At 40.2% G+C, this 19742-nt stretch overlaps 1 protein-coding gene across 2 annotated transcripts in view; it reads left to right on the top strand.

The window, feature by feature from the left end:
- Positions 1 to 19742, top strand: part of TENM1 (teneurin transmembrane protein 1) — a 250817-nt gene that overhangs the window by 15007 nt on the left and 216068 nt on the right. For both annotated transcript variants that reach the window (XM_068412163.1, XM_068412162.1), the window contains exon 2: positions 18415 to 18675. In XM_068412163.1, the coding sequence (XP_068268264.1) occupies positions 18415 to 18675 (261 nt within the window). The remainder of the gene's footprint in view (positions 1 to 18414; positions 18676 to 19742) is intronic.

The raw sequence follows: 19742 nt of genomic DNA, 5'->3' as shown, positions 1-19742 counted from the left end.
CCTTTCCCTTTCCCTTCGGGTGGGGGGGGGAGGGTTAACAGAGAGCGTCTGCTGCAGGTTTAATCGCCAGCCCAGCTTTAAACCGTGACACTCATTTTCAGCTTTGTATTTAGAAACTAACACAGGGGATAGGTCTGCCTACTGCAGGCTGTTTCTCCAGTTTATGGATTCCTGGCACCCATCTGTGTGTCATAGAGCTGCACTAGACCTCAGTACAAAGTGAGCCATGTCTGCTTTGGCCAACTTCTCCCTAACGTTATTCCCACTCTCCAGTGAAGTATTATTCAGCCTTGAGTTCACCCATGTGATGAATATTCATTTCACAGGTAATTATCGTCATCCCTGAACAGCTCCACTCAAATAAACCAAACCTCACACCACTGATCATTTCTGTCACTGTTTTGGCATCATGAAGCTTATGGTTCCTCATGCTTTAATAATGCTCCATCATCTGGTATCAGATTTGGGTCAAATGACCATGATGAGATTTAGAAAACTCTTCCTTTATGCAATGCTTCATGTTTTAGGAAAAAGAAGAGAGAGGCACCTGCTGCTCATCTTTCCATGTACTGCCTTAAATCCCACACCTGAATGTCAGGTAACAGCACAGGGAACATAAACAAGGTGCTGCTTTGCTGGAACATGGTGCTCCAATTCAGATATCTGCTGTGATCAATTGAATGTTCAGACATTATATTTCAGTATTTTCAAGTTTTTCTCAAGGATTGTAGTTACTAAAAGAAATCTCAGTCCTTAAATTGGCTATGGTAATGGATTTATCTAGACTGACAATTGAGTGGAATAATGTTGCTAGCAAGTACCTATATTTCAATTTAATTTTTTAATTGTTTTAGAAGAATTATATGCATAAAATATGTTTTAATGGCTAATAAGTTCTACTAATGGAGGAAAAAGGGACGTAAAGGCTATTTTCTTTCTTTTGTGTAAATATTATTGTTAAAATGAATACAAGTGCTAAATAAAAAGTAGCTGCAATAGGTGCAGTGGTAAGTGGTCAGTCAGTGTCTGAAGTGGTTAGAGTTCAGTAGCAGATTCTTTGCAAGTGAGGTATTTTCTGACTTGGTGTCTTTGGCAACATTCAACACATTTGTACAGTGTTTGTATCATTCTATAAAAATTAGTCTCAAAACACGCTTAACAAATCTGTCTGTTATAATTTCAGCAAACTAGTCTAAGCAAGAAGACAACTGTATTAAATGGGAAAATACTGACTTGTGAAATTTTCTGGCCAGTATTTCTTAAGTTTTTCAGCAGCAGTGCACCAACAGGCTGCTGCCCATTCAGTGTTTTGTTTTCTGTCCTGGTGACCGTACATTCATTCCTTGCTCTTTATACATTCCTCATTTTGAATGGAAATAAACCAGGGAGATGTGGGAAGGGGACAGCGATGAGGGATGTACATACTCTTCTGAATGTGTGTGTTGTTGACAAGACGGTTCAAATAAGCACTTTTTGTTAGCCTGGCAAAAATCATTCTTTGTCCTGTGTTCACTTTCTTCATTGCTACACAGCAGCTCACTGTTCATCCTTCTTGGTTTGAGTCACCCTCATGTTCAAACCCAGAGTCCAAGCCCTTCCTTCCCTCCTTCCCCTTCCACTGGGAGCTCTGTCATTAGAAAATGTCTGCTCCTAATTTGGTGCTCTGTTCTTCGTGTGTTTACTGAAACAGGAATTGGACTGGTTTGTAAGAGTTCTGTCTGATTAGAGTAGAGACACAGAGGATCTTGTTATGTTTTTAGAGAGAAGTCATTTAAGCTCCTACAAACAAATGCTGTGGGGTTTTTTCACTCATAACCACTTCTGGATATGCTGCTTGCATCCTGTGCCAGTTGTCCTGATCAGCTGTGCTGTTTATTTCCCATTTGCTCTGTCACTGCTGCGTCTAATATCGGACACAGTACGAGATGGTGCAGCTTGGGAAATGGTGAAGCAGCTGGTGGGGAAATGAGACAATACTAAATGGTGGGTAATGTGAAAAAAGGCAAAATCCACATGTGACTTGTACCCTGTGGGGAGACTGGTTCGTGTGAAGACTCTAAACTCAGCAGGTTTGCGTGAAACAAGTTAGATAGGGAAAAGCAATGGAAAAGAGCTTTAAGGACTGTTTAAAATATAAAGCTGTCTGCTAGAAGAAACCTTCGTACAAAAGGATATTTAAGCATTTCCTTTTCTTTTTTAATCTGAATACAATTTCTTACATAACTGGATATTAGCTTATATTTTTTGTTACCTTTTTTTCCCCTGTAAAATAGTGTTAAGTCAAGATTGTAAAGTTTATAGTTACATGTTTTTAATCTTATTGTTTTGTTTGTTTTCCCCCTCCTTAATATAGCGAGTGGACGTGTGAACTGTGCTTTTGGGTATATGAAATAGTTGCTGCTACAGTCCTTCCAGAACAGCTAACAGTAGAGCTAAAGTGTGTTTTTATAGAATAAAACCAAAAGAATTGAGACACTTAATGTTCCTGTAGCATTCTTGTTCTTAGATCGCCAGCATGATCCAGAATGGCTCAGGTGCAGGATAGGGCCCTCTCCTCCCTGTCAAAACACCTGTCTGTGGTGTGCGTTAAAGTACGAGGGTTATCTAAAACAAAGGTATGTTTCTTTTTTTTTCTGGTTAGCTGTGGCCTTAGTGTTTGAATTTATATCTGCACAGATTCTTTTAACGGTATATACAAATGTCTTTGAACATGGTTTAATACACAGTTGCTCTCATTTTTGCTTGAATGTGGTATTTCCCTGGAGTCTCTGTTTTGAGTGCTTTCTCCCTTATGTGTCCCTTTTCTGATCATGGCTTAATTACCTTTTAAGTGCCTTCTGCGTTACTGTCTCCACCACCTCAATTAGTTCACCTCCAACTGTGTGAATTTTTTAATAAGGAGGCACAAAGTATTTCCAGCAATGCATAATGTGAGCTTTGCTTATCTGCCTATGGCCAGCTTTCCTTCGGGGCAGGGAAGAGTTTACAGGGTTGCTGTAGGCTAATCTATTAGCGAGATATCTTGCCCTTTTGGTTTGATTTATTTTCTTTGGGTTAGAGTACTCTCAGCTGCTGTGGAGGCTCATAACTTTGACTCTTCCTAAGCATCATTGATCAGGCAGCTTTGCAGAACCAAGAATTATGGTGAGCTCATAGGCTTTCAGTTGCCCACTGCTGCAGAATACAAGGTACGTTAGCTGTGAAGAGAGCTACCGGTGTGCATCTTCTATTCCACAAATAAGTGTCTCAAAGGCAGATGCTGGAAAACTTGAGAAGCAACTTTTATGGGGAATACTAATGTTGTGGGTAATTCCTCTTGTGTTTTTCAATCTGTTAAGATCCAACCAAATTTTTTCATTTTCTAATTACCTTTTTCAGGATTTGTCTAACAAAGTTTTGAGTTAACAGCTTCTAGCTAGCTCATGTTAGGTATTCAGTCTCCCAGCCATCTTTATACGCATTAGCAATACAAATATATCCTTTTATTTGATGATGAAGGGGATTTGGTTTTAGTTGTGGATAGTCAACATTACCTGTGATTTGCATTAGAAAGAGCAGGTGCCTGCCTGCTAATTTTCGAAGGTGAGCAATCACATTTTAATGCGTAATGGTTGGTGACTTGTTATTTCCCAGGTATAAATTATATGGCTGTGTCTCTGTGAAAGGTAAAAATGCTATGTGGTTAAATCACAGGACGGAGTTTTCAAAGTCAGTGACTAGAATAGCTGCTAGAACGAGTATTATATACCTAAATAAGCCACTTAATATTTTAAAACAATTAGAACTCACATTAAGAAAGGGCAAGGAAATCAAAGAGGTCTGGAGCTGCAAAAAATGTAGCCAAGTGCTCCTACCCACATAAAAAGACTGGAGTTATTTCTTCGTGTAGAGGCTGTGTTCCCAAAGTTTGGATAAATTTTGATGACAGATCATGGGGACTCACAGCACTTGTTTAAACTTCATGAAAATGTACAGAGGTGTTTTGATCTGATGTGCTTTGGAATTCTTCTCATTCTTAGTTCCCCTTGGTGCAGCACAGGAACGATGGTGGTACTTCCCTCTTTAGGAGCTCTATATCAAATCTTGAGATGGAAAATTTTGTAGATACCATATTATAGGCTTAGGAACTTTATTATGCTGACACATATGTCTCAGATTTTCATCTTTCCTTGGTAACAGTGATGTGCATTCTAGGGTAAAATATGTTTTAAGAACTGTTTATTTAACTATAATAATAATGATGCTGTGTGGTATTGATGTAAGATTACCACGGTGTATTTTCTGGGGATGCCCACCTGGTATAAAACCTGGTATAAACCCAAAAATGATCCAGTTTTGTAGTTGCTGAAACAGGATGTAATAGTCTTTATAATTTATATAGTTACTTATAGGAATATAGTGTAGAAGAAATAATATCTGGAAATATTAGAAAATCTCATAGAAGTCTTGGAAGAAAATAAGTTAAACAGTTGAAAAATAGTTACTGTGATTGTATGAATCAAAAATAAGATATGCAAACCCAATTATTTCCATTAAATTGTTTCACTGTTACTTAAACTGCAGTAGAGCTGACCTTTAAGGTTGAACTGCTGTTATTGAAATCCCTTTGGTAAACTGAACACTTGACGAAAGAAGGGAGCAGAAGTGGTCAGAATTTTTTGAAGGCGGTTTAATCTCCCATTTCTCAATCAGATGGAACATTTGATGACAAACCTCCCCAGAGTTTTTTAGGGGAAGAGGGGTTATTTGACTGACAAGCTGTATCCCCAGGCGGCTCATCAAATGGAATGCATGTGCCAAGGTGTCTTTCATATGTTCTTATTTATGTCAGATTGGCAGCTGGATGTAATTGAATGTGAGTGGAAGTACTGAAGAGCTTGTGCACATGCGCATGCTCTCTCCCTTGTTCCAAGATTAATGTGAAGGGTGTATTTGTTGGTCTACACATTCTTTAGTGGTTCAATCTAAATTAAAGAATATACTGTATCCATAGTAGATGACAATTTATTAAGATCATATAAGATCGTGTCCACCACCTGTAAATTTTTAAAAGATATGGAAAAAAAAAGAAAAAAAAACGTGCAAATATGTGCACCCCTAATCCGAAATAGGGCCACGTCAAACTGTTTAGCCGTCCTAAGCTCTAATAGGGGGTATCTTGCAGTCTGAGTTGATTTTTTTCTAGTGGAAAAGGTGATTACACCCTAAAAAGCAGTTAGTGAATTTATGGGGGAAAGGGAATATTTTAAAAGTGAAAAAATCAAATTTGTGGGTTGGATTTTCAAAATCATGAAAACTAAGTTTTATTATCCAGTTTTGTTGTTGGGGTGTCTCTTGAAGCCAGTGTCTCTTGAAAACCTCACCAAAGAGATGGTTTTAAAATGCTTCATAGCGCTCTGTGTTCCACGGTAGCGATCTTGCCAGCAGTCTCTGCTCTGTAGGACTCTGATACTCTTCAGAAAGGGCCCTGGGCAACCTGATCTAACTTGGCCCTCCTTTGAGCAGGGGATGTGCTATTGACTGCCAAAACACCTTCCGATTTCAGCTATGTTAAGATCCTACAAATTCTATATTTATATACTTCTATATCTATGTTTATGTATATCTAATAATTCACACATGTATGTGTCTATATGTATGTATACATTAAAAAGCAAGAGAAAGATGTATAAAATCAGGTATAGTATTCTGCAGACATTAGACATCCCACCAAGAAAACAATGGATAAAAATTCAATTTGGCTCCATTAGACAGTCTTTTTAGCTGTGGATGCTTGGGAGAGGTATCAGACAAGCTTTTCCAAACTCTGTTTCAACTGTAGCATTAGAAGAACTTCATTTATCCTCACAAAGGATATTGAGGTTCTTTCTCATCCATGATAATTAGGGTTTTTTTTTCTCTTGTCTTTAATAGGGTAGAGTTAGTGTGGTCATTATTTGAGATTAAGTAGGTTTCCTTTATCAGAAATTTAGGTTAAACTCATGGCATTTGTTATGGTTTTATAACTCTAAAATTCATTAAAGGAGAGATATTTATGAGTATCTGCAATAGAAATTTCTCTTTAACAGAATCTTGTGAATGGGAAGTACTTTACCTCATAAAGCCACAGTTTAGGTACAGGAAAGGCTATAGCCAGCAATACTTCAGCTGTATTTGAACTTGAAGGATTAAATTCCTAGTAAATCTGTTAATGACAGTGTTTCTTCCTAAATTAAACTGAGACTCACTGCATCTGCATCGTAGCTCCAAAAGCTTGCTCTCTGGCATCTTGGTAGTTACTCTTGAACAACCAAATCTCTAACATAAAAAATTTCCAGTGATCTACAAAAAGAATATTCCACTTCTGGGGAGAGAGAAAGTTTGCCTATTCCTTATAGGATCAGGAGGATTTCCAGGCAAAATTTGAGAAGTACGTTTCCTTATTCATGTTGATTTTAATAGTAATAAAAATTAATATCTGAGAACTCCAGGAACATTTCTAAAAATAGGTTCAGTCTGCTCCTGCCCTCTTTAAGTTTGAAGAATTAGTCTGAAGAAGAGACTAGAAAGATATTTGCCATGAGGCATGGGCTGGAACCTCATCCTTGGCTTCCTCTGGGGAAGGTCCTGAGGAATAAAGTTTCTTTCTTTCTCATAAATTTCACAAGCCAAAGACTTTCCTGAAAATGCAGCCTCCTTTCCTAATCCCTTAGCTGCCTAATCTGCAAATTTCATTAAACTCTTTTGTGGTCTAGAACACTCTGATTCCTCTTTTATTCCTCCTTTATTTGTTGTTACTGTTATTTTTAACTTTCTAGCATCTCTGGTGGTAACTGGAGATTACTGTAAGAAAATAAACTGCATAGATAAGGGAATGCAAGGAAAAGTTGAAACACAGTAAAAGAAAACATGTACGATATGATGCATTTGATATATAATTATAAAAACTCAAATGGTATCTCTTTATGTGCAGATTATTTATGTGTAATAAGTGTATCAAATTTTTTTAATTAAAATAAACGCAACTGAGACTCTGTTTTGGGCTGTGATGATAGTGTAATTGGTGATAAACGTGAGATTTCTAAAGCAGATTAATAGTCAGTGTAATGTGCTTTTGCAAATTAATTGATTTTTTGGCTTCTTCCTCAATGATTTTCGTATGAATGGTTGCTGAAATTTAATGTCTTTAAATTATATTGGCCTAGGAAAGATGTGGCATGTTCTCAACATGGAAACAAGTAAGGTCTTTGACAAAATGAAATGTGAACACACAAAGACATTCACAGATTTATCTAGCAGATTGTGTTACACGAGCGACTTTATGAAGTAGCTTAAGATCTCTGCCCATTTAATTCTCAAGTCCAGTGTACAGCCAGTAAACCATGGTCCTCAGGTGAGAAATGAGAAATTTTAAGGGCTGTTGAACACACTGAATTTAGCAGAGTGCTCAATAGCCCTCAAAATTTCTCATTTAGGAGGGTGCATATGTATTGCTTCCAAAAATGAATGTGAACTTCACTTTCCTCATTTGATTTACATTTCTTCCTCCCTTCTTCCCTTCCTCCCCCTCTCTCTACGAGTCTCTTATGCCTTTCTTCTCATTTTGAACCATGCACAGTACACTTACTGATTAAACCATTGAAGTAAGTTCAGAGTGTGAAACAACATACACAAATTCACAGTGTAACACTAGAAAATTCTAAACCCTGCACCAACCTCAAAACCGCATGTTTGGGGTGGTTTTGTCCCTGCATTCCCATTATCACTCCTTCAGGCACCAGCTTGGTAACTAACATAAACATGACAGTATTCATGTTAATGTATATTATTTGCCTTTCTGGAATTCCTCCATTGTTGTTCAGGATCTTTCCATTGGATCTGCTCTCCAGACTCTGCTATTCCCAGTATTCTCATATAACCTCCAGGGTGAAAGAGGAAGGACCGTGGATTTCAACTTCCAAGACATTGATATTTTCTCCTTGGCTTTGAGCTACTTAGTCTCCTTTATAGTTTTACAACTGCAGAGATAGAGCAATTTGTACATTTTCATCTGGAGAATTGATTTTGTGTGTGTTTGGGAGGGAAGCATCTGCAGAGTAAGAACTGCCTCATACCAAGAATCAAGGATCAAATAAATGTGTGAATCTATGATATTTAAAGAGACTTTTAAAATATGTAAGTCAGAATTGCTTAATTATGTGATAGAGTTCATAAAAGGCACGTAATAGCAACTTGTCAAACTATTCCAGTTTATAAATAATTTACATTTTTCTGTAAGCTCTTTCTCTAGTTGAACCAAGAGATCGATGAAGTAATTTAAGCATTATTTGTCATTCTGTTGTTAATACAAAATAACATTTTTCCATAAGGGAACAGGAAAATTTGAAAATCAGGTTCTTTATGCTCATCTCTGTTTATACACTAGTTTTGTGAATCTCTTTTACCTACTTTGTATGGACAGTCTTCTCTTTATTTTAAATATTTATTTATTGAAATAAATATTTATTTACTCTCCCAGTTAGTTGTTTGAAATTAGCAAAATTCCTGGCAAATGGCAACAGCGTGGAAATTGCACAAGTCCTGCAAGTCCACTAAGTCTGCAGAAATACGAAGTTGAAGAGCAGGACCTCCACGGTCTTTCACTTGGGTAAATTTTTTTTTTTTTTTGCCTGTTCCGGAAGAACTAAAGAGTTGCAGAAAGAGTAGCTGGCACACAGTTATTCCTGGCCAAGCGAAGGACAATGAAATAGTCCTGAAGATACACTGGCGTAAATGCTTTATATACGCATGAAAATCCAAACTGTAAGTTATTAACTGTACTGGTGGCTAAATTGATGCTGTAGTAAATAAATACTTGGTGAGTGTATCTGCAGTTTTCAGTAGCTCTCTGTCAATGAGGGATAAAATACTTGTATTTTTAACAATTGTCTTACAATAGACTCCACTGTCACGGTTTAAAGCTGGGCCAGCTATTAACCAGGTGGCAGATGCTCTCTGTTAACCCTCTCCCCCCCCCGCCAAGGGAAAGGGAAAGGGAAAAGGGAGAGAGACTTATGGGTTGGAAAGTTAAAACAGTTTTAATAAACTATAATAATGAAAAAGAATATAATAACAATAATAATAGAAATAACCAAATATATACAAATATGTACAAAACCAAGATCAAGAGCTTGGAAATCCTCCTCAGGCAGAATTGCTCCCCCCAGTACAGGCAGAGGGGAAAAGGCAGTACCTCCCCCCAGCACAGACAGAGAGCAAAATGCAGTAGCTCCCCCCAGCACGGGCAGAGGGCAAAATGCAAAAGCCCCACTGCCATCACACCTGCAGGCTTTTAACTGGAGATTTGGCAAAGCTGGTACCAATCAGTGGGAGACAGGAGGGCCCCTCCCTCCTGGGCCCCACCTCCAGGAGGCAGTGGGTTAGTGATAAACAGGAAAGTGAGAATGACATGTATGGGATGGAATACCTTGCCGGTCAATCCTGGGTCACCTGCCCCGTCCACTCCTCCCTGCAGGTACAACCCCCTTCAGCTCTTTACATGTAAGCAGTGACCTTGGGTTCTCTAAGACTCTTTGGCCTGGTTTGAGCCAAACCAGGACATTCCACCCCTTATTCCATACCATTCATGTCATACTCAGATCACCAGTACCTTTTCATTTTCAAATATATATATACATATCACTAGTCTATGATTCATCTTTATGCGAAAAGTCCATCAAGTTCATTTGGTTCAGGATTGTGGGTTTCCATCTGGTTAGCAGTCTCTCAGCAGTCTTTCTGGCTAGCAGTCTCTCTTTTGTCATGGTTCGTGCCCACGGGTTGCAGGTTAAAGATGTCAGACTCGAGGAGGTTACTGGACGCCACTTGATGAAGCTAGCTCCGGTCTCATCACCACTGTCTTAACCTAAAAGACACTTATGCAGTAACAACATACAGTTCAGAATTAAGTAGTCTCACCCAGAATCAGATCACCTTCAGGGACACATCGGACTTCACCATCTTGCAACATCACCCACCAAGTACATCCAGGTCCCTGAGCAAAAGCAATCCCACGAATGGGTTTACCTTTGCCCGTTACAGGAAGAATCCAGACAGTTTTTCCCAATAGATTCCTTTCATGCACCACCGGGACTTTATCTCCTTCTACTGTATGTAGAAGGTCTGACTGAGCAGGGCCAGCTCGATTGATAGATCCCCTGGTGTTAACTAACCAGGTAGCTTGTGCCAGATGTTTATCCCAGTTTTTAAAGGTTCCACCCCCCATTGCTTTCAGGGTAGTTTTTAACAGCCCATTATACCGTTCAATTTTCCCAGAGGCTGGTGCATGATAGGGGATGTGATATACCCATTCAATGCCATGCTCTTTGGCCCAGTTGTCTGTGAGACTGTTTTTGAAATGAGTCCCATTGTCCGACTCAATTCTCTCTGGCGTGCCATGTCGCCACAAGATTTGCTTTTCGAGGCCCAGAATAGTGTTCCGGGCAGTGGCATGGGGCACAGAGTATGTTTCCAACCATCCGGTGGTCGCCTCCACCATGGTAAGCACATAGCGTTTACCCTGGCGGGTTTGAGGGAGTGTGATATAGTCAATTTGCCAGGCCTCCCCATATTTATATTTCAACCACCGTCCCCCATACCACAAAGGTTTTAACCGTTTGGCTTGCTTAATTGCGGCGCATGTTTCACAATCATGGATAACCTGTGCAATAGAGTCCATGGTTAAGTCCACCCCTCGGTCACGAGCCCATCTGTATGTTGCATCTCTCCCTTGATGACCTGAAGTGTCATGAGCCCACCGAGCTAAAAATAGTTCACCTTTGTGTTCCCAGTCCAAATCTATTTGGAACACTTTAGCAGCTTGATCCGCTTGTTGGTTGTTTCGATGTTCCTCAGTTGCCCGACTTTTAGGTACGTGAGCATCTACATGACGTGCCTTCACGACTAGTTTCTCTAGCCGAGCAGCAATATCTTGCCACAATTTAGCAGCCCAAATAGGTTTCCCTTTGCGCTGCCAGTTGCTTTGCTTCCACTGCTTTAACCACCCCCACAAGGCATTTGCCACCATCCATGAGTCAGTATAAAGATACAGCCTTGGCCACTTTTCTCGTTTAGCAATGTCTAAAGCCAGCTGGATGGCTTTTACTTCTGCAAATTGACTTGATTCACCTTGTCCTTCTGTGGCTTCTGTGACTCGTCGTATAGGACTCCATACAGCAGCTTTCCACTTCCGATGTTTTCCTACAAGACGGCAGGATCCATCGGTGAACAGCGCATACTGTTAGCCATTTCGCCCACAGTAGAATGTGCCATATCATCTTCTCCCCATACTAATATTGACAATGTATGGGTATATGTCGGTGGAGCATTCTTCACAACCTTCCGGAACATGGATCGGTTGCATTCCACTTCATCAGGATCTACAGGATCTACAATGTCCCGTGGGTGTCTATAAATGATCTCTTGCACAGCCAGTTCTCTAAGGTAGTTAATACCTTTTTCTATAGTGGTCCATTTGCTTAGGTGGCTCATAACATCATCTTTATAGGGATACCTGCTCTTTACAGCTGACAAGAGTCGCCTCCAGAGACTGACAGTGTTTGACTTTCTTGCGAGCGCTTTATCAATACCACCATCTCTGGACAGGGATCCCAACTGTCTGGCTTCTCTGCCATCCAATTGCATGCTGTCTGCCCCATTATCCCAGCATCGGAGCAACCAGGTAATAATAGGTTCACTGTCATAACGGCTGAAGTCTTTCCTTATATTTCTCAGGTCCTTCAGGGATAAGGAGTGGTAGGTTATCTCTACGTCCGAGTCCTCTTGTGATAGTTCTGCTTTAGAAGGACCTTTCTTCTGTGATGGGTCTGCTTTAAAAGGACGATCGAGGAAACCCCCATCTGTGTCAGGCCCTAACTCTGCCTGAGAAGGGCCCTCACCTGGGTCATATGATGGCTCTGCCTTAGAAGGCTCCGAGTCATCATCCTTCACTTCACGAGCTGATTTCTTTTGGTATTTCTTCCTGGTTACAGGAGCAATTGGTACAGATTCGATAGATGCTGGGGTCTGAGTAGATGCAGTGGCTGTCGTGGGAGTGCTGAGAGTTTGAGTAGCTGCAGTGGCCATCTTGGGGGGTGTAGCAGCTGTGGTACAGGCTGCCAAGGTTTCAGTGGGTTGAGTGGCTGTAGCAGCAGTACACACTGTAGGATCTGAGGCTGTAGCGGCAGTACACACTGTAGGATCTGAGGTGGCTGCATAACACCTACAACTGTCCCTGCACCGATATTTAATCTTATCCCACATCAGAAACACATTCAGGACAACCAAAAATAAAAACATGCCACCTAGACAGCACCATCCTAATTTCGCAAAATCTAGTGGAATCAGCTTGGCAGAAAAGGAGAAGGTACTATTTCTCAAAGTAAAACTGGAAGTGTAATCATTAACAGAATCTGCTAAAGGACGCCTGGAGCGCGCAGATGAAGTTGCTGCTACTGATTCACGATTAAAGCTGCCCATCATTGTGTCATAGAGATAAGAGATCGGAATATTGACTGCCCAGTTTATCACAGCATAAATCAGTATCAAACCCCATACCAAAACAATACATTTCGACCAGCGCCCACTGCTAAACTGCATGTAAATATTCATAAGAAGCAAGCAATAACACAGTGCCCACGGCAGGTAAGGCATCATTGCAATACTCAATTGTGAAAGAAACTCCATAAAAAGATGAGATAACACAGCATTCAAAAATGACATCACCATCTTCACTGTTTGTTTTAACTTTCCAACCCCTTGTAAATCTCAAAGGAAGAAATCTGATGTTCTCTCAGCTGAGCTCTCCGGGTCTCCTCACACCAGAGCCAGGATTCAACTTATCAGAGTAACCTGTTGGAGCTTCTCTCGAGCCCCACGTTGGGTGCCAATAAATCTGTCACGGTTTAAAGCTGGGCCAGCTATTAACCAGGTGGCAGATGCTCTCTGTTAACCCTCTCCCCCCCCCGCCAAGGGAAAGGGAAAGGGAAAAGGGAGAGAGACTTATGGGTTGGAAAGTTAAAACAGTTTTAATAAACTATAATAATGAAAAAGAATATAATAACAATAATAATAGAAATAACCAAATATATACAAATATGTACAAAACCAAGATCAAGAGCTTGGAAATCCTCCTCAGGCAGAATTGCTCCCCCCAGTACAGGCAGAGGGGAAAAGGCAGTACCTCCCCCCAGCACAGACAGAGAGCAAAATGCAGTAGCTCCCCCCAGCACGGGCAGAGGGCAAAATGCAAAAGCCCCACTGCCATCACACCTGCAGGCTTTTAACTGGAGATTTGGCAAAGCTGGTACCAATCAGTGGGAGACAGGAGGGCCCCTCCCTCCTGGGCCCCACCTCCAGGAGGCAGTGGGTTAGTGATAAACAGGAAAGTGAGAATGACATGTATGGGATGGAATACCTTGCCGGTCAATCCTGGGTCACCTGCCCCGTCCACTCCTCCCTGCAGGTACAACCCCCTTCAGCTCTTTACATGTAAGCAGTGACCTTGGGTTCTCTAAGACTCTTTGGCCTGGTTTGAGCCTGGTTTTTTTTTGCCTGTTCCGGAAGAACTAAAGAGTTGCAGAAAGAGTAGCTGGCACACAGTTATTCCTGGCCAAGCGAAGGACAATGAAATAGTCCTGAAGATACACTGGCGTAAATGCTTTATATACGCATGAAAATCCAAACTGTAAGTTATTAACTGTACTGGTGGCTAAATTGATGCTGTAGTAAATAAATACTTGGTGAGTGTATCTGCAGTTTTCAGTAGCTCTCTGTCAATGAGGGATAAAATACTTGTATTTTTAACAATTGTCTTACAATAGACTCCACGAGGCTCTAGAGGTGAAAATCCTGTCATGATCTTCTATATACGTTCATAACTGCAACCTTTTTTTTCTCTGTCCACAGTTCATGCAAAATCTTGAATTTCATCTTAATGTTCGCTTGTTTCTCTTGTGACTGTGTCTTCTTGGTAAGACTAAATCCATCACAAAACCACACTTGAACTTTATCTCGTTGTGGAAATATGTGGTATTTTAGGTAAGAAGGTTAGGTATGCAGACTAAAAGCAGCCACTTTTGGCATTCTAAGTGCTTTTCAGAAAATGCATCCTGTGGGAGCTAAAATACTACAAAGGCTTTGTATACTTAAGAAATAGACTATTAAGGCAGTATGTTGTGTTTCACTTCAGTTGAATATGAGTTATAGTATAAAAAAGTCCCTTTCTTTTGCTTCACCAAAAAAAAAGTTAGCTAAAATATTGAGTATCTTAGCTGCTACATTTTGAATTAAAATATAAACTGAAGGGTAAATTCTGTGCTTCTTAAGCACGTGTAATCTAATCAGCATTTTTGAGATTTATGGGGATGATTTTTCCCCTTGGCATATGCAATTGCGAACAGGGAGAACGTGGGCTGCAGGCTGCTGGGGCAGACATCTGCCTGGAGTGGACATCCGTGTAGAGAAGTGCCTGCATCCTTTCTCCCTGTGGACCTGGCACCAGCTGACATGGCTCATGAAGTTAGGAGAAGATTTGTAATTATGGGGAAGTTCCTCAGCTGGTGAAAATAAGTAGAAGTCTGCTTTGAAGGGGAAGGAGGTTCAGAAGATGCTTCTTGGGATCACAAGGTCTAATGTAGCTGACAGAGACACACTCTAAGAACCTTGTGTTGCTGTAGTACTTTACAGAAATCTAAGTTAAAAAATAATAATACTGCTTTTTGAGGGAAATAAAAAAAGTTATGGGGCAGTTTCATTGGAGGTTATTTCTGCAGTGTGGGCCTCAGTCAAAATTGAGACCGATATTAAGGCTGATAATTAATCCTGTTGGCTCTCTTATTTCATGAGGAAAGAATTAAGTGTGGTTTTCAATATAAATTTTTCTTGATGTTCATCAATAAATTATCCCCCTTTGGAAGTACCTTCCCATTAGTGCTTATGAGAAGCACTAAAGACCTGCTAGTGTCTTGTCCTGGTTTTGCAGGGATAAACCTTACAGAATCACTTTTCTGTCACATTTTGTTTCAGTTTGTGGCCAGCTGTGGGATGGTGATCAAGGCCATTAGCAGTAAGCCAGGGCAGCTGGCCCACAGGTGTATTCTATAACATTAACGTCAGGGTCACTATAAATGGGAAAGCTTGTGGGGCTGGGGGGCTTTTTGGTCTCCCCTCCCTCCTTCTCCTCTCTTCTCAATGGTTACTGTCCCTGGAGGGACTTGCCATCGCTCTATTAGCTAAGTATAATTTTGTGTCTTTTGTATTAGTATCGATATTGTTTTTCTTATTTTCTTAAATCTGTTTAAATTTCAACCCACGAGTCTCACTCTTTTTTCCAATTCCCTTTCTCAGCTGGGGAAAGGTCTTGGGTGATAGAATAACTGGTTATTGTTAGCCCAGGGTGCGGGCTAAACGGAGACATGTCTTTAAACACAACTGTGCAAATATATGAGCCAAATTTACTTTCCTTGAATTTTATATGGTTTTAGCAGCTAAATCTTGATTTTCTTTGATAATATACTTCTTTAAATGGCAGTATACATTTATTCCTCTTTTTTATGTTATCTGCTAAAGCATGTGTTAACCATCATAAATTTTTGATGGAGTGAGCAATCTGGGCTGTACCCCTGCATGTGACAAGCTAGCTCATTGCTAGTTGTGAGCTACTTGCCAGCAAGATTTGGCATTCCCCTTTCTTTCAGAGCACAGGTGCAGTACATGGAGGGAAGCTCCTGTCTGCTTTTTCATAGTAGTTCAGCTCAGTTAAGCAGAACTTTAAATCAGATGTTTCACAAGACACCATTGGCTCACCTCTTTCTTATGGAAAGATGTGCGGGGAAGTAGCGGCATCTACAACCTCCATTGAAGTGAACAATGTAGTCCTTTCAGGGTGGAGTAGAAGCAGCCTGCTTATATGATTCAGTCTGTATTTCGTTGATACTAGGCTCTGGGTTAGTAATCTGGGACTGTTGCTGGCTTTTTAATTCTTGGCTTATGTACAAGTCCTTTTTGGATTTGGTAAAGAAAAAATAAGACTTGTGCACCGTTTGGAACCATATTTTGTATAAAGGTGATTCTACTCATTTAGTCCTGTCAAAAAGTAAGTAAAAGGAGTGTAATGCAGCTATGATGGTTCAGTGTCCAACATCAATATCTGCACTCTTCGTGTCATACAAAGATTTGGTCCATGCTGTCTAATTAAACCAAGTGAATCTTGTTTGTTGTGTATACAATACAAATTAAAACAAGACTTAAAAACAGGGCATTGTGTGAGCAACACTGTACTTAGGTATATCCGGTAACTTTCTGTGTCTCCCATGCCCCATGAGCTTTGAAAAATCTTAGGAAAAGAGGGCTTCTCTGAAGACTGAATGTTTTGTGTTTGCCGTCTTAGCCATTGGGGAAGGAGAGTTTTTCCCGGAGGGTCTTACAGGTTTCAAAGTCTCTCTTGTGAGCATTTGTGTAGGATTGAGAACCAGAAGCGTCCAGTCTCAGCTTCCATTTGTGTCCACAAGTACTGCCTTGAACCACTTTTCCTCCTTCCTTCTACCATGTGCCAGTTTTAAACACGACCCCGAGGACATGAAGAACACTGCATTGTAATGGTAGATAAAGTTCAAATGCTGAATATTCCCTCTACTGCAGAAGCTGTGCAGATGCTTCCCAGCATCTTGGCTATTTTCTCCTAGCCATCTCCATCAAACCTTATAGTCAGCCTCAAGGCATTTGAGAGACTTGCAGAACAGAGCTAGTGAAGGTGGCATATGTTGCAGCTTCTCAAGTATAGGGCTGAGACCAAGTCCTCCTCGTGTGAACAAGGGGAAGAGATCGGAGCAGTGATGGAGCACTCGGGAGGGCCCCCACATCTGTCTTGCAGCTCCGAAAGGAGCAGGAGCAGTGATGGCCGGTGCTGCTGGGGTGGGCCAGCTGATACAGTGACAGCACCAGGGAGACAGGATGACCTTCGAGGACTCTTAAACAGGAAAGTGGGGCCATGGCCACTTCTTTCTGTTCTCTGCTCACCTTCTTCCCCTGCCCTCTAGAAAAGAGGTCGCCATTCCCTGAGCCGAAAGCCAGCCCGTGTGGGCTGTCACTACCACCAAGACCTTCAGGATTGTTTTGATGGCAAAAGAAAGATATACAGAGATAGATGACTTAAAAATTGAGCGGCCTCAGCACATTCTAGTTCAGCATTTGTTTTGTAGATTTTGGTCAACACCTTCAAGAAAATACCAGAGGTTTTGTTATTTCTGAGAGTGTGCTTAAAATAAGAACCATTCCTCTCGCTAGCTGGTAAGTGGATTACTTTGGCGAGTTAAAGCTTTAGTTAGGATGACAGTAGAAGAGAGTATTCGTCCTCAGTCTCTGTCAATGACTCTTGTCTCTAATGTTTCTTTTCTAGAAATTGAAAGAATACTGTATGCATGCTTGATATTGTATGTAGTCTCTCAAGATGGCATCCCAGGTCTGATGCTCAATTAGGGAGTGCAGTTCTGTAATCCTTATTTAATTAGAACTCCTTGTCTTACTCCCTGAGAGTTGCATTTGTAATTGGATTCTCACAAGTGAGAATATGCAGAGGCTACCTCAAAGGGAAGTTGTGATTTCTTGGTGTGTGTTACTTACCTGTAGTTCTTCGAGAATGTTTCCTCTGCATATTCACATTATGGGTCCTGTCCACCTTCTGTTTGTCCTTGGATTTCTACTGCCCTACAGTTGTGGTGTTTCGTGAGAATAACTGAAGTATTGAGCACTGTACAATTCTTGAAAATCTCTTGATCGCTTGGTGTCATGAGATGGCACTTGTACAGTCCTAGTAGTCGCTGCTCTTCTAGGAAGTTCCTGTAGGTCACCAGCACTGGAGAACCAAAACCCACTGGTGTGAATATGCAAGGACAGCACTCTCAAAGAGCAAGCCAATGGTAAGTACCCTTTCTTTGTCTTCTGTGATTAACCAAATATTTCAAATGTTATTTTGTAAATTCCCTATTTGCAAATTTGCTATGCTTTCCCTATGATAAAAACATATTGAGATAAATTTTAGAGCTGTTGCCTTTCTGCCAAAAAATGAGAAAGCATCTTTATTTGTAAGTGCTCACTTCAGTTGTAAATTGATGTACTATTATCAGCGTGTGGGTGTGTACACATATTTGAGCTATAACATATATTTCTATCAGACAAAAAGGCACAATTACAGTGCAGTACTATATATTTTACCAGAGTTGCAGTCTTTTAGTTGTATTATACTTATAGTAGATTAGATAGCAGAGTGAGTCACTGACAAAAAAAAGTCTTCTAGTAGTATTAACAGTGTTAATTCTCAAAACAGATTCTCCAAAAGAAAATCAAAGGTATATTGCTTTTCACTTCTAACTTTTTTTTCTGAACTTTTGTTTTTTCCAGACATGGAATTCTGTGAGACTCCCCATATTCTGTGCTCTGGCTATCAAACAGATTTACACGGCGTAGCTGAGCACAGTTACCCACTCGAGGTGGGCTCAGATGTGGATACTGAAACGGAAGGTGGTGCGTCCCCAGATCATGCCCTGAGAATGTGGATGAGGGGGATGAAATCGGAACACAGCTCCTGTTTGTCAAGCCGGGCAAACTCAGCATTGTCCCTCACCGACACTGACCATGAGAGGAAGTCTGATGGGGAGAATGGTAATGAAGAAATGCATCTAATGTACTGAATAGAAGTAGTAATTTATTTGAAACTTTCTTCTTCTGCTTCTCTCTTACTTTCATTCTTTTTTTTTTCTTTGTTTTCTTTCTTTTCCCCGTTTCCTTCTTAGGTCTCTGTATTATATGAAAGGTGAAAGGGTTCTTTGGGATGTGTATTGTATTTATAGTGTAGGTGGAAAATAATACCAAAAATGAAACAATGCTTTTGTTAAAATGTCACTCTCTGGTTTGTTTTTTTTTTTGTTTGGTTTGGTGTTTTTTAAATATTCGTTCTCTTTCAGGATGTTTTTACTTATTTGCTTTTCTTATGGATTAGTGTGTCACAGAAGGGAAAAATGTGTATTTAATTAAGTAATGGGGGGGAATTAGTAATTTTTTATCTCTGCATCAAAACTAATGAAAATCTGCTCTAAATGTTTCCTTAAACAGTATAGTAAGTAAACAAATTTATCATGCTTAAGATCAACATGCTTAGCTCATATTTTAATTTCTGTGTTTAATAGCTACATGTCATGGTAGTTCTAAATGTAGTTAAATATGTGTTTTTAATTGGTTAAGAGATAGGGGAGCCAGTGGAAGTGGCAGGTTGACACTTCAATGTTGGCAGTGATACGTTTTAGTAGATCTGTAGTCAAAAAATGAAAGATTTCAGTCATGCATGTCATTTCTATAGTTACATGTTTTGAATTTGTCAGATACGAAGCTGGTAATTTAATTATAATTTCATCTGCATGTTTGTCAATACCAATGATAATGTCCCATATAGCTTCAAAGACATTAGATTATCTATCTGAGTTAAAAAAAAAAAAAAAAAAGGGTATTACTGCACAGCTCATTTTTAATTAAATACTCCTTTGAGGATTAAGCATTATGCACTATCACATTGTATCGTATCGCTAGAATTAGTTAATTTTCAGGTGCCACCCCATTTGCATGATGATCAGTGGATGCCTGCATTCTAGCTTCTTGCTTCTGCCGTGTTCTGTGTGGGATCTATCCTCTGTGAAGTGTGGTTGCATAGGGGTTTTTTTTTGGTTTGGAGTTGG

This window comes from Nyctibius grandis, chromosome 13 (genome assembly GCF_013368605.1).
Source record: "Nyctibius grandis isolate bNycGra1 chromosome 13, bNycGra1.pri, whole genome shotgun sequence".
NCBI classification, from domain to species: Eukaryota; Metazoa; Chordata; class Aves; order Nyctibiiformes; family Nyctibiidae; genus Nyctibius; species Nyctibius grandis.
Note: the sequence above shows the minus strand (reverse complement) of the source record. Positions and strands in the feature narration are given on the sequence as shown.